The sequence below is a fragment of the Rhinatrema bivittatum genome, chromosome 3 (assembly GCF_901001135.1).
Source record: "Rhinatrema bivittatum chromosome 3, aRhiBiv1.1, whole genome shotgun sequence".
NCBI lineage: Eukaryota > Metazoa > Chordata > Amphibia > Gymnophiona > Rhinatrematidae > Rhinatrema > Rhinatrema bivittatum.
This window is the reverse complement of record NC_042617.1, coordinates 410,893,264-410,908,700: the sequence shown is the minus strand read 5'-3', so window position 1 is coordinate 410,908,700 and position 15,437 is coordinate 410,893,264. Positions and strand designations below refer to the sequence as shown.

The following is a 15,437-nucleotide window of genomic DNA, read 5'->3' as shown; positions in this document are numbered from 1 at the left end:
GTAAAGATAATGGGCCAGATTTTCAAAGGAGTACGGGCGTACCCCCCAAAAACCTGCCTGAAGTTCTCCCTGCGCGCGCCGAGCCTATGTTGAGTAGGCTCAGGGCGCGCGCAAGCCCCGGAACGCGCGTAAGTCCCGGGGCTTTCCTGGGGGGCATGTCGCGGCAGCGCGTCATTTGGGGGCGGGGCCGCAGGCATGGCCGAGGCCTCCGAAACGGCTCCCGGGCCTGGGAATTGCGCGCCGGCGGCCAGCCCGATGTGCGCAAGTTACGCCTGCCTCGGGCAGGCGTAACTTGTGCAACAAAGGTGGGGGGGGGGGGGGTTAGGTAGGGGAAGGGAGGGGAAGGTGCAGGGGGTGGAAGGAAAGTTCCCTCCGAGGGAGGGAACGGAGGCAGGCTGCGCGGCTCGGCGCGAGCAGGCTGCGATTTTGCACAGCCTTGCGCGCCGATCACGGATTTTAACAGATATGCATGGCTACGCACGATTCTATTAAAATCCCGCGTACTCTTGTTTGCGCCTGGTGCGTGAACAAAAGTACACGTGTGCGCAAATTTGTAAAATCTGCCCCAATATGAGGTATATTTCTTTATCCTATTTGTTTTCTACTCATTTCTGGCTGATGCACGATCACAATGCCTATGACTTTTTTTCTTGGCATAATACTGCAGGGGTCTGCCACTGCCTTCAGCTGGTCTTCCCTGGACTCCCATCCAGGTACTCACCAAGACTGACCTGGCTTAGCTAACAAACCGAAGCTCTTCCAAGCCACTGTTTTTGTTTTGTGCTGGGACCGGAGGGGAGAAAGAAAGGAGAAGGAATTTTTTTCTATTAACCATGATAATGTGAGGTAATCTATGCAATCAGGAAGGCAAAGCCAAATAAGGGCATTAACGAGCAATGTAAGAACACACTTGTGCCACAGTTACGCTTTCCATCTGGCCACCAGAGCAAGCAAAAGCATATATTAAAAGTCAGATTTCCACCCACGAGACCAGTGGTGCTCAACCTGTTCCTCGGGGGCCCCCTTGGGCAGTGGAGTTTTCAGGTTAACCCTGAAGAAAATGCATGAAATGTATTTGCATACACTACCTCCAATGTATGCAAAATATATCTCATGCATATTCATTAGAGATATCCTAAAAAAAAAAAACCTGATGGGGGAGGAGTTGCCTGTGGCCCATTTTGAGCATCATTTTGCTAAAGTCAAGGCTTTGTTACAAGGCCTCTGAAGGATTCTTTTCACTACACACTTCATGCCTGCAATAAAAGGACAGCATTCATATCTGACATTTACAAAGTTTTTAAACTACTGACCAGTATAATATGGAAAGGACTCTAGAAACAGTACTGCCCTTCACAGACACAAGAAAATGTAACAAAACTCTACAAAGAATATGTATGTTAGTGGCGCAAGTAGGGCTGTTGTGCGTACACTAGGAAGTGTTCTCAGAAAATGATCAGAAATTCAAACATTTACCTTATCAGTTACAAACCAACTTGAGTGGTTTTCTCTTTTAAATTTAAGGAGATTCAGAACTAAGCAAGTGGGGTTTTTTTTTTACTTTTCATTTTAGCGATATTCAAATTATCAAAACTGCATATAGTCCTTTACAGCGTCACACATTAAGCTGCCTTGCCAGCTAGTAAAGCAAATCACTTTCTGCTACGCTGAAGTCTGGCCAGTGCAAAGCAGGGGAGGTTCATCCTTTGTCTTCTGTGCAGGACAGGCCAGAGATTTGAGGAAAATCTTTTACTCCTTGTTTAAGAATCCATGTCACCATGGCAACACCTCACATCCGGATAAACACTGGAGAATCTAGGGGACTGTATCAGGCTGAATGGACCCCACATGTGGTGTTCAGCAGGAAAAAGATTAAAACCTACGGCACAAAAGCTGCAAGCCCAAAGGCTCTGTTTGAACTTGGTCTTGGGGCAGGAAGATCCAGCTGTCTCCAATTAAAGACATGGAGTGCCAAGAGTAGGCGAGAGCTCTCAAATGTAAGGCCACAGCCAGAGAGGAGTGGCAGAGTGAGCTGAGGATGCACTTCTGGTTTTAACTCCAACTAAACAGCTGCTGCATGTGTGTAGCTTGCTAAAGGCTCTGCTTTACTGTTTCCTTTCCGTTATAATACGTTCCTCACGCCAAGTTACCACCTTGCAAAGGCTGTCTCTGCAGCCAGAAGCTTCAGCTAGGAGCCAGGCCCTGAAGAAGGAAAAGCCGACTGTCTTCTGCTGCTTTCCTGCGTACCGCCAAAGAGTAGAGCCCAAGGACAAAGCAGAACTTTCAGAAAAACACTTTTTAACCAGGTCCGAAGCAAAACTGAAGTACGGGCTGGACTTGATGGACTGCTAAGGCTTGCCAGTCTGGAGAAGTCTCTTGGTGGTCTGTCCTCTCTCTCTACAATTCAGTTTGCTTCACAACTTGAACACTTCACCTCCAGCGTGCTCCCTCCTCGATACCCTCCTCTCTATGGCCATCAGGACCCGGTCAACTGTCACAGGGCCAAGTGCCCCTTCAATACTCAATACTTCCACTATGTCAAGCACTGACAGCATTCTGATACAACAGAATATAAAACCAAACGTGAGTTATAACAATGTAAAACCCCTCCATGTAGAGCACTAATGATTTCCAGGGCCCAGTGCCAGAAAAAGGTTTTGACAAGTGTACACAGCACAAGAGCAAACCTTCCTAGCTAAGTGGAAACTCTTCTTCAGTTCTCATTTCCCTGTTGGATGGAAGATCCATTGTATAATGCCTGGCAAATAAAAACAAAGTATTTGGGCTGCACAGACTCCATTCTTTCAGGGAGGAATGGGAACTGTCTCATTTGCTTAATTTCCTCATCATTACTGCCAATAATTACTCTTTAGAAAAAAAAAAATCACCATGATGGGAAAACTAATGTAACATCTATGCTATGAATTTTGCTGGCTACAGCTAGACTGAAACATGCAATTACTAAAATTACTGTCTGCACACAATATGATCATTCATAGCATAAGCCACATGTAGTACTTATCACATCAGTGAGACTTAATTTATTTGTCTACTTCTGGATAATCCATTTGGACAGTTGTATAGGTCTTCAGCAGATTCCATAGATCTCTGGTGGTTTATAACACCGAAACCATGCCCAATGATAACTTCTACAGAAAGTACAAACAAAGCCACCATTTCAACTGTCTCTTTACTATAAACCCTGTGTTAAGTACGTCAATGTGTTAACTCAGACAGTTGCCCAAAGTTACAAAGATTAAAAGAAAAAAAAAAGTGACAAATGTCAACTAGGGTGAGAATGAGTCTATGAATCTTTCTAGAATGCAGCCAGTGTCCTAAGACCAGACAGCATGGCCCTGCTGACTTTCAACTTCTGCTCTGTTATTTACTGTCCTGGCCAAAAAGACACTCCAAACACATACTGTATATCTCTTGGTTTCCTTTAGTACAGCAATGAATGCCTCCTTTCTGAAATACCTTCCATATCTCAGGCACACCTACCACTGCACAAGAAGGAATAAGGTATATCCTGGCACAAGTAAGGCGAATTTACTGCTGAATTACACAGCTTCACAACAAATGGCCCCGGAGAGATGCCAAATGTGGTTGAATCATATGACTTTAAAACTCCTAGGGCAGACAGTGGCTATGTTACAGCTGACTCTGTTAGTTACAATATTCAACAGCTGGGGTTTGGATAACTTGGCACCCAGCTTGCAGAATGTCCCAAGAGCAGTCAGCAAGCGAAGAAAATGTCTGAATAAAAAAAAAAGCAATCAACCTTCTTACCACTAAAAATATACAAGTGACAATTTTCCAGGTTTTAGATTGCTATAAAAAGTCAGTCAACAGTTACTTTTCCTTCAAAGGTCTAATAAGCTTTTCTCAGGGGAATACCATTTTATCACAATTCCTGTCTGATTAGATCAGCTCCTATAGTAAGTCATCAGGATGACAGACATTTTCATGAAGTCATCCTACAGAAACTCTGGAAACCATATCCATCTTGAAAACAAACAGTAAAATAATGTGTTTTCCAGGTTTCCAAGATTTCATGATGAAACACAGCCAAGGGGGATGGGTCTTTTTTTTTTCCCACTGCTTTGTTGTAGCATAACAAAGTAGCAGACAAGTAAAAGTATATTGGCAGGTTAAATGTTCCATCTGAAAATAAAAGCATCATGGGAACCGGACTGGTAGCTCTTGCAAAAGATGTGAGTTCCATTTCAGGGTCCCATCTTCCATTCCCTGGACCAGCTGGGGATCCAACAGAGGCAACGTTCAGAGACCACCACCACCACCACCACCCTTCCCCTGGGAGAGGAGGAAGTGGTCTCACTCATTATGCATCTGCGACACCTAGAGGTCAGACTGAGGATCCATGATTAAAGGACTCTGGAAGGAGTCTCAGTGCATGCCACTCCCCCGCTCTCCGCTCAGGCCTGTCACTGCAATAACTGGGCTAAATGAGTTGTGAGAGGGTTTAAAATAGGAGGAAAAAAATCACCAGGTAGTTGTGATTGAAAGCTCTTGGTACCAGATCACAGCCCCAGTTCTCACTGAGCTGGAAGCTCCAAGTGGAAGGAAACTGCCAGGCCCAAAACAATATATATATATATATATATATATATATATATCTCAAAAGAACCAAACAATTTTCTGCTGCAACAATTCCAGATAATGTATGAAAATAAGCTGGCAAATCAAGAAAAGAATTAAAAATTTTGCATAGTGGATGTACAAATAAAGGCCATCAGCATGTCTCAGCCCCTTCTCTTGAGCACAAGTTATAAAAATAATGGAACATTGAAACAAAAGCCATGCCACTTACTGATACATTGCAATAGCTATTTTAAAATTTGCCTCATTTCAACTATGCACAGAAAGCTTTCCTTTGCAAGTATAGGATTATGCAAAAAATGCCTCTGAAACTATTTCAGAAATTAAACAGCAAATGCATGAACAAGTATACAAGATTACATGTGCATGTGTCATTACATTCCGAACTAGAAGATAAAACAGGTGCATTTCAAATGTGTAGAAAGACACTACATGAAGGAAACAGAAATACTGGTACAACACAAAGTGGTTCTCTTCCTCTGCAGAGCTGTTTTATCTTTTTCTTCTTCTGCACAGCAGTTTTGATATCATCTTCTTTAAAATCTTGAAATCTAATCTCTCTTTAAACTAAGGGGGTCATAGCTCATTAGAAAGGACAATTGTCTTTCCAACAGCAGGCAGGCAGCGCCTCCGAATAATGGCATTTGGGATGCCAAGGGCTGTGCCATGCAACCAAATCCAGGACAAATGGAATGAGGATCAAGCGATCCCCGGGCAGGAGAGGCTCCCGGCAAGGGCTTTGTGGGCGGCAGCCGATCCCCGACTCAAGCCCTGCCATTTGTTTACACACCCCGTTAGCCAGTGGCTAGCTGAAGGCGAGCAGCCCTGCACTCAGCCCCGCTCTCCCCCCCCCCCCGTACCTTTGTATCTCTCCAGCACGTCCTCGTAGGCCTGCAGGTACTCCTGCTCCTCGGCATAAAGGGAGGCGGCGGCGGCGGACGAGAGGTACCCGGCCATGGTGGCAACTTTCTCCCCTGCCCACCACCAACTCCAGCCTGCAGCACCAGCAGCAGCCCCGGGCAGCGGCGCAAAGGGCTGAGGGGGGGGGGGGGAGGGGGAGCGGCTGGGAGAGCGGGGCTGCGGCCGCAGGACACACCCCCTCCCGAGCCCCTCCAATAGCGCGAGAGGCAAATCCGGGATGGGGGGGGGGGCTGCGATCCGGCGCCGGTACCATTGTCCCGACCCAGGAGGGGGGGATGGGGGACGGAACCGCGCCAGGACGGACAGATGACCAGAGCCGTCCCTGCGCCGAGGTCGCCCCCCCCCCCCCACCATTCCGCACCCCCACTGCCGGCAGTCGTCCCCTGCTCCCCCGCCAGTCTCCGCCGGGTGGTACTTCCCAGCCCTGACAATAAATCAGCGCCTGTTGCTCGCTGCCAGCCTCCTCGCCTGCCAGCGCTCGGCAGTCCGTCCTCCATCCTCACTCACGCTTCCTGCATTGCTTTTAATGGTATTTGGGGAGGGGTGATGACCGGGGGGGGGTTGTTTCTCTTTTATCCCCCCCCCGCCCGGCTTCCATGTCATTCTGTCTCCTGTTTATTAGGGATAACAGGAGGAGGCAGCTCACGCCTCTCTGATCTTTCCCGTTCGCTTTCTCGCTTTCCTTCAATTATTCATTTGTGTTGCAGCTCGGGGAGAGGGGACGACGACAAATCCCTTAGGAAACGTCATGATTTTTGCCAGCTGCCTTCTGGCCCGGCTGCTGGGGAGAGCGAGCCCCTCGCGCTCACGGACAAAGTGCGGGCTGCTTTTTTTTTTCTCGCAAAATCCAATTCAGCCCGGATGCTCGGGTGCTGCGCCGTGGCCTGGAGCGCATCTACCGCAAACAAGGCCCGCACTCTCCTCCGGGGGGGGGGGGGAAGCGGCTCCCTTTTCCTGCTCAGGTCACGGGGGTGGCAGCCCTCAGCCCTACACAGCACCTTCCTCTTCCCCCCTCTTATTTCTGCTCTCACCTCGGGGGGGAGGGAGCTGGGGATTTCTGCAGACATTGCAGCGCCCTAGTTCTGATCTAAATGATAGCGACGACCTGGCCGCAAATATAATGGAAGCAAAAGACGAGGGGGTGAGAGTGAGCAGCCTGCAGATGAGCTTTCCATCCTGGGTGGGTCCGAAAGCCGTCGGAACGCCTCCCTTGCACCCCCCCATCCTTCTCCAGTTTTCTGGATGGTGCCCCCCCCCCCTCCCTGGACCTTTTCCTCTCCCCTTTCCTGACCCATCCCATCCTCTCAGATACAGCCAGTTGAAGCAGCATCCCCCCCCCCCCCCCCCCCCTGCATCTCCTAGCTTGCAAGCTTTTTGCCTTTCAATTTTCTCCATGCAGCTTTCCTTCTTTATCCCTTCTAAGACTGTTGGTTGTTATTCTAGTGAGGAACAATTTCTCCTCTCGCTTAGAAATACAGGACTTTTCCATTGTCCTTAAAAAAAAAAAAAAAAATTACAACCATGTCAAGTCCATTTCAGTCTAGCTAGTATGTCTCGGCCTTCCCACACAGATACAACATCCCCGCGCTGGCTATCGTCTTCCTCCCCTCTATCAAACCCAAGGCATAACAGCACCTGAGCTCCACTCCCTCCCTCCCAGCATGTACGCGCCCCCCCCCCCCCCCAATAGATCCAACCTCTCTCCACCCAGTCCATTTCTTCTCTGCAAGCAGCCCAGTGCTACCCCTCCTCCTCTCTTCTGGCATCGAGCCCAGAGGAATTCACTGAACTCCAAACAAACCGCTGCTGAATGGAGAGAGGAAAGGGAAGCGCAGAAATGTGTATCCGGGATTTGGCATCTCTACCTAGAGTCTTAGTTCCTGGGTCCCCACCCGTCTCGTTAGTGGCTTGTGTGGGAGCTTCCTTTACACAGGGTCCCCCCAGGCAATGCCCGGAGACCGCCACCAGCCCCTCCCCAGTCCTCGGCCTCCACCCTGAGGGACTCCGCTTCACGTCAACTGCATCGATCGAGCGCCTAATGAGTGCATTAAACCCACTGATGTCTCCTGCGTTCAGGCAATTCCTCACTATTAACCTTGAAGCAGAGCTGGCGGGCATGACTGGAGATTATAAACCCACTGGGTGTGTAACGCGGATAAAAGAAAAATAACACATAGCTGCTGGATTTATAGTGCTGAAAATGTATAAAGCCAAAGAACGGCGTTTGCCACACGGCATCCACTATCAAGTATTATATATACTGTGGCTCTACAATTCAGGCACCTCTTGAATATTGTCTCCTACCGCTTTTATTTAATCCGACTCGCTTTTTCCTACAGATCTCCCACAACCCATACCAGTCGTTAGAAATATGGAGCCACACAGACGGTGAAAGGATACCCAAAATACATTTACTTCATGTTCTGCCTTTGAGCGTCAAGAATGCACGAAACAGCATAAAACGAGGTTTTCAATGTTGATGGCTAATACTGAGCAATGCACCCGTCCCCGTCCCCCCCAAAAAAAAATAAAACACAAGGAAATTGCATTTGGTATTAAAGTTTCCTGCTTGCTGACCTCACCTCTCATCCTGCTGTCGTTTTATCTACATAGACAAACAATCCTCCCACCCTACATGGAAAACAGGACGAAAAGAGCAGGAAAAAGAAAAGAATATGCGTGGAAGCTTTGTGTCCCATCTCAGCCGCTGCACAGAACCGAAGCACCACACACACACACAACAGTGAGTCCCTGCAGGTAAGTGATGGCAGCTCCCCCCCCCCTCCCCTCCCCCCATGCCCCGGGCTCCTTACCGGCGATCCTGAGCACGGCTCTCTCGGCCGGGTCCAGCACCGATCCCCCCTGGATCTTCCGCTTGCAGCGCTCGTGCCTGGGCAGGTTCCAGGGCAGGGTGTCCCCGGGCGCCGGAGACACGGAGCCCGACTTCTGGCTGAAATCGTCGTCGTCGGAATAATCCGCCGAGGAAGACATGGAGCAGCGGAAGGAAGCGTTCCCCGAGCTCTGCGAGGAGACAGAGACCGCATGAAAATCACAGATGGAGGAGGAGGGCTGAGAGCAGACACTACTTGCACAATATGAGACCCGATCCCGAGGCGAAGGCAAGCCGGTGGCACACGGGGAAAAACGCTGGCGGGGAAGAAGAAGGTGCCCGGTTGCTCACCATGCTGCTGTCACTCTCAGCTGGTGGAAAGCAATCGGGTGGGGAGTGGTGGGAAATCGGGGGAGGCGGAAGAGCAGTGGCCTGCGGTCAGACAGCTCCCTCTGAAATGATTCTCTTGATTTGCTAAAGGCAGCGGCACCAAAAAAAATAAAATAAATAAAAACCCTTCCGGGTGCTAATCGATAGCTTTTGGCTCCCCCGCCAGGACAAGAACAAGATTTACCATAGCTGGGGCCTTTGCTTGAAACCTGTGGGTCTATCCAGCATCCGCGAATAGCTGAAGAAATGAGGACGTGGGTCCTTTGTTATTGCATCTTCAGCTGCTGAAACCACGCCCTGACAATCCTTGGCGCTTGAAATCCTTCTCCTTTGCCCCGGTTCTGTAACTCCAGTACTCAGCCAAGCAAAGTGCATTAGCACAAGGAGAGAGGATGCGTTTTCACACTGCAGCTGGCTCCCGTTCCCACCTCCCTTTCTCTCTCTCTCTCTCTTCCTGCATAGTGAACTCACTAAAGGCTATTTCGGAAGCTCTTTGTTAAAACAGCTTCAATAAACACATTTTAATCTCAGTTCATAGTCCTTGGGCTGGCATGAACTTTCAACAAACCAAGGACAGGATATACCTTTGGGGCAAGCCCATTGCCACGACTTGAAGGATGCAAGAGCAGGGCATGGTATCATGGCAATCTCCCTCCAAGATAGGAAATTAATATATAATTTTGTTTTGTGTAAAATACATGTTCATTCCTGTGTTTATATAACAGCCAATTAGCCCTTTTCCTATATGTTGAAATGTTCAAAGGGAAATAAATTAAATTTTGGTCATGATCAAAGGTATTACTAAACCTCCTTTCAAGGCTATATATAGCCCACCTAAAACAATGTACAAAAAGAACATCGGGTTTCAAATACATCAGTAAAAAACATATAACTTATCTTCTGTATGATCCTCTTAAACATTCTGAAACTTGGGAATGCAAAATATAAAAGTAATACTCATTGCTTGGCCATCTTAGAGGGAAATGTTTTGTATCACATAAAAGCACCTGCCAGAAACATATAAACAAAGATGGAAAACAAGTCTGGAGTGAGCATGGAAACTGGACTATAGCCCAATCAAAGAATATTCAAGTTTTAAAATGGCATTCAGGATACAAATGGGTATTTGGGGATTCCAATTATCATAGGGAAGGTGTTTCTGAATCTTTTCTAAAATTACAAATATTAATCTAAACTTTAAAATGGTCAGGGAAAACATTTGAAATCACAAATGTCCAATATGGAAAACCAAATTGAAACCCATCAGTATCTAATTCCACACAAAAATTCTTAACCAGAACAAATCTCCCAAAAGTGCACCAAAATAGTTAATAATATAATGACCCCCCTCATTTTTAATGCAATATCATCACTGTGCTTCAAATGGCAACAAACTCATTGCCCAGCCCCTTAATATATAATCATCATTCCTAGATTGTTAATAACATTTTTATGAAAACAATTTTTATTGCATTTAAAAAATTACTTATCTTCTAAATCCAGCATCCAGATCTAGAAATCCACAAAACTTTTCCAGTCTTTCCACAATTTCTTTTCAAACTTTCCACAATTTCTTTTCTGTGGTCCTACCACACTGTGACTCAAAAGTTGTAACCAGGCTGCCCATCAGTCACTGCGCTACTCGGACTGGGTTTTGAAGGACAAGCCTTCCTCAGTGGATCGTTCATACTGCAGCATCTGACGTCACTCATATGGCTCAGTTCGTTGTGACTAACACCAATGTTCTTGGGATTTAACTGATCTGTAACCAATCACATTGGTGCACGTCATAACTTAAGAAAACAACAACTTTACTGATACACATACAATCAAAAATGTATCATTGTATTAAAAAGATACACCACTATGTAGAAAACTTTCAAAATCCAGAGTTAAATAAGAGAGAACCATTCAACTGACAAATTTAAACCATTAGGCTGCATTGTGTCCAATTTATATATCCAAAATTGTGGTGATTTAGTTTGTCTTCTCTATTACCCCCACGAAAATGATCTGGGATGTGATCAATGACAGTCCATTTAAGATCAGTGTAGCAATGTGAAAAATCAATACAATGCTGCATAACCAGGGCGGACAGAGAGTAGGATTAAAAGGTCAATTTTCTCAGTGGAAAAGGGTAAACAGTGGAGTGCCTCAGGGATCTGTACTTGGACCAGTGCTTTTCAATATATTTATAAATGTTCTGGAAAGGAATACAAAGAGTGAGGTTATCAAATTTGCAGATGATACAAAATTATTCAGAGTAGTTAAATCACAAGCGGATTATGATACATTACAGGAGGACCTTGCAAGACTGGAAGCCTAGGCATCCAAATGGCAGATGAAATTTAATGTGGACAAGTGCAAGCTATTGCATATAGGGAAAAATAACCCTTGCTGTAATTACATGATGTTAGGTTCCATATTAGAGCTACCACCCAGGAAAAAGATCTAGGCATCATAGTGGATAATACTTTGAAATTGTCGGCTCAGTGTGCTGCAGCAGTCAAAAAAGCAAACAGAATGTTAGGAATTATTAAGAAGGGAATGGTTACCAAAACAGCAAATGTCATAATGCCTCTGTATCGTTCCATAATGAGACTGCACCTTGAATACTGTGTACAATTCTGGTTGCTACATCTCAAAAAAGATATAGTTGCGATGGAGAAGGTAGAGAGAAGGGCGACCAAAATGATAAAGGGGATAGAATAGCTCCCCTATGAGGAAAAGCTGAAGAGGTTAGGGCTGTTCAGCTTGGAGAAGAGACGACTGAGGGGGAATATGATAGAGGTCTTTAAAATAATGAGAGGTCTTGAACGAGTAGATGTGAATCGGTTATTTACGCTTTTGGATAATAGAAGGACTAGGGGGCACTCCATGAAGTTAGCAAGTAGCACATTTAAGACTAATCAGAGAAAATTCTTTTTCACTCAATGCACAATTAAGCTATGGAATTTGTTGCCAGAGGATGTGGTTAGTGCAGTTAGTGTAGCTAGGTTTAAAAAAGGTTTGGATAAGTTCTTGGAGACGTCCATTATTTGCTATTAATCAAATTGACTTAGGGAATGGCCTCTGCTATTACTGGCATTAGTAGCATGGGATCTTCGTAGTGTTTGGGTACTTGCCAGGTTCTTGTGGCCTGGTTTGGCCTCTGTTGGAAACAGGATGCTGGGCTTGATGCACCCTTGGTCTGACCCAGCATGGCAATTTCTTATGTTCTGTGTAGAGATACAGCTCCTATGTTCATTCAGCCGTACCTTAATCTTCGGTTCAACACTACTTGTGCATCTCCTATGTTCATTTACCAGGATTGGCCACTGTTGGAAACAGGATACTGGGCTTGATGGACCCTTTGTCTGACCCAATATAGCATATCTTATGTTCTTATGTAACACTTCTTGTACATCTCCTATGTTCATTCAACTGTACCTTAAGCTTTGGTTCAACACTACTTGTACATCTAAATGGGTAATAAACACTTTGATTTGCCCATGTCAATTGATATATATTGGGTGCACAAAACATATGATTAAGTTATGGTTGAATGAACATAGGAGCTGAATCTCTACACAGAAGATGGCCGTCCCGGTTATGCAGCATTGTATTCATTTTTCACATTGCTACACTGATCTTAAATGGACTGTCATTGATCACATCCCAGATCATTTTCATGGTGCAATAGAAAAGATAAACTAAATTGCAGCGAGCAATTTTGGATATTTAAATTGAACACAATGTAACCTAATGGTTTAAATTTGTCAATTGAATGGTTCTCTCTTATTTAACTCAGGACTTTGAAGGATTTCTACATAGTGATGTGTCTTTTTAATACAATAATGCATTTTTGATTGTATGCGTATCAATAATGTTGCTGTTTTCTTAAGTTATGACGTGCACCAACGTGATTGGTTACAGATCAGTTAAATCCCAAGAGCATTGGTGTTAGTCACGACGAACTGAGCCATCTGAGTGACATCAGACACTGCAGTATGAACGATCCAATGAGGAAGAAGGCTTGTCCTTCAAAACCCAGTCCGAGTAGCGCAGTGACTGATGGGCAGCGTGGTTACAACTTTTGAGTCACAGTGTGGTAGGACCACAGAAGATAAATTGTGGAAAGCTTGAAAATAAATCATGGAAAGACTGGAAAAGTTTTGTGGATTTAGAGGATAAGTAATTTTTTAATGCAATAAAAATGTTTTCATAAAAAATGAGTTATTAACAATCTTGGAATGTTGATTATATATTATGGGGCTGGACAATGAGTTTGTTGCCATTTGAAGCACTGTGATGATATTGCATTAAAAATGAGGCTCCATATATTATTAACTATTTTGGTGCACTTTTGAGAAATTTGTTCCGGTTAAGAATTTTTGTGTGCAATTAGATACTGACATGGAAAACATTTTACATTGATATTTTAGGTCTTAGGGAAGGCATTAAGAAGACAATTTTGAAAGGGATTTCTGTGGAGCAGGGTTTAATATGCGTATGTAGTGCAAATAGGATAGTTTGGGTGCCTGATCCTCTTTTAAAATGTTTTTTTTTGTTTTTGCCTTTTATTCCTTAGGGAGGTTATTCTTGGATCTCTTTATTACCTTATTAACTTGAGGCAATGTCTTTATATATTACTTGTTTTCTTTTTCTTTGTTTATTGTATACGGATGACAGTCTTGTCTTGTTTTCTGGTACATGTGAAGCTTATGTTGTAATTTAAAATCTTATAAAGAAAAAATATTTAAAAAAAGAAAAAAGGATTTCTATGAGTAAAAAAAAATGTTTTACCCACGAAAATTTTCTCACTGAAAATTGTTTTTATGTGCAGGTAAAATGGCAAGTACAGTTCCACAACCCATGCACTTTTATGCACACTGTAGTGGGGCCATTCCCTGGCTGGGGTTAGGTCGGGGAGAAAATTACATGCATAATGTGTAGATTTGGCTGGAAAAAGTGTCTGTAGAAAAAGCGGTTGCAGATCTCTCTGGGTACTTTTTTCCCTGGGGCCATTTTCAAAGTAAAAAGTAAGCATGAATTTTTCCCATGGACTTTACAGCAATGTAGGCAGTTCGAAATCTGCCCCCTAAAAGGAACAGATCTTAAAAGTAAAGGGACAAGGTGAGAGCCCTGGGACGGGAATCCTGTGTTCTGCCTGGGTAAGCATGCCTGGCTGCTCATATATTAATGATCAGCAAATGATATATTACAGCATTCAAACTATTGCAGTTATCTGTGATCATATCTTTTTTTTGTGTGTAGTCATTTAAAATAAAAAAATAAAAGCTCACATCTGACACTTATAAAGCAATATTTCCTACTGGTTACAAGGAGCAATTAGAAAGAAAAGTTTTGAAAAGAGTTAGATTTGTTTTCTTGACGAGAAATGCAAGTAATGAAAATTAATGTAGTGCAGTGCTGTAAATGTGGGACAGCAGTTTTCAGAGAGACCTTCTGGAGTGTGTAGCATTGTCCTATCTGTGCCCAGCCCTCTTGGCCAATAATGGAATATGCTGAGCTAAAAGCACAACTGGTTAGAATTAAAGGGGTTTTTCCCCATACTCAGAGTCCACCAAATCTGCTCCTACACCCACAGAGAATCCTGAAAATGAAGAGCAGATGGATTAAGGTGGAGTCAGGTAAGAAAAGCAGTGAGACACATCCCAAATGATAGCACCACGCAAATACTTCATAGCTTTGGTAGTAAGGGAAAGTCCCACAGAGCAGGAGCATCACTAAGCAGGAGCACAGGAGACCTGTGCCCTGACTCCATTGTACAGTGCCCTAAATCTCAACACAGCAGAGAAGAGGTGCTCTGCTTCCTGGTCAAGCCCATCCCCTCCTGTGTTTCGCTTTTTGCCAAAGAGACAGGAGGGGTAGGCCTGGAGTAAAAGGGCTCCATTCTATTTTCCTGTGTCCACTCCAGCCCCTCCCCTCCAGCCCCTATAGCAATAGAGAGCATAGGAGAAGAGGGATTGGAGCAGTGAGCAGAGTGACTCTTCTGCTTTGCTGTGTTCACTCCAGCCTCACCATCTCCCCTCCTTTTTTTTTATTTTTGGAGTGCTGCTTTTTGCTGTGGGGACAAGAGTAGAGAAGCTGGAGCAGAAACAGCCCCACCTCCTCAGCACTTTATGATCCAGGCCTCAACTGACAGCAGAGGGGAAGGGGGGTCATCTGGAGCAACGATCAGGTGAGAATGATTTTTGGGGGGTAGGAAAGGGAGTGAATGGTGAAAGCTGGTGAGGCAAGAAGGGTAATGAGAGAGGAGGTGAATGGGGAGCAGTTTAAGAGGGGATGTAGATCTACAGAGGAAGTGAATGTCATCTCTTTCCCTCTCCCCCATCTCCTTGAAGTCAGCAATGCCACCTGGACTGCCTGGCATCATTTTCCTTCCCAAGTTCAATGCTGCTATGTGGTTCCACAGCAGGTGTGAGAAGACCAGGGTTAATGACAGAAGAAAGTAGGTGAGAAGGAGCCGAGGTAGGGGATCCATGAGAACAATGTGAGACAAGCTTGTGTGTGGAAGAATGTTGGGACGGGGAGTGAAGGGGCCACAGAAGAGCCAGGGAGGTGTAGTGGGTGTGTGAGATAGTTGGAGGAGTAAAAGGAATTTGAGAGAATGAGAGCAAAGAAAGTATAAGGTGTGAGTGAGACAGAGAGTGAGGATGTGGGTGAAAGAAAG

The 15,437-nt window shown here is 45.1% G+C and overlaps 1 protein-coding gene across 1 annotated transcript in view; it reads right to left on the bottom strand.

Moving 5' to 3' along the window:
* The window catches only part of DST (dystonin), a 925,809-nt gene that overhangs the window by 838,872 nt on the left and 71,500 nt on the right, over window positions 1-15,437 (bottom strand). The window contains 1 exon segment of the mRNA XM_029595689.1: window positions 8,355-8,562. Coding sequence (XP_029451549.1) covers window positions 8,355-8,562 — 208 coding nt within the window.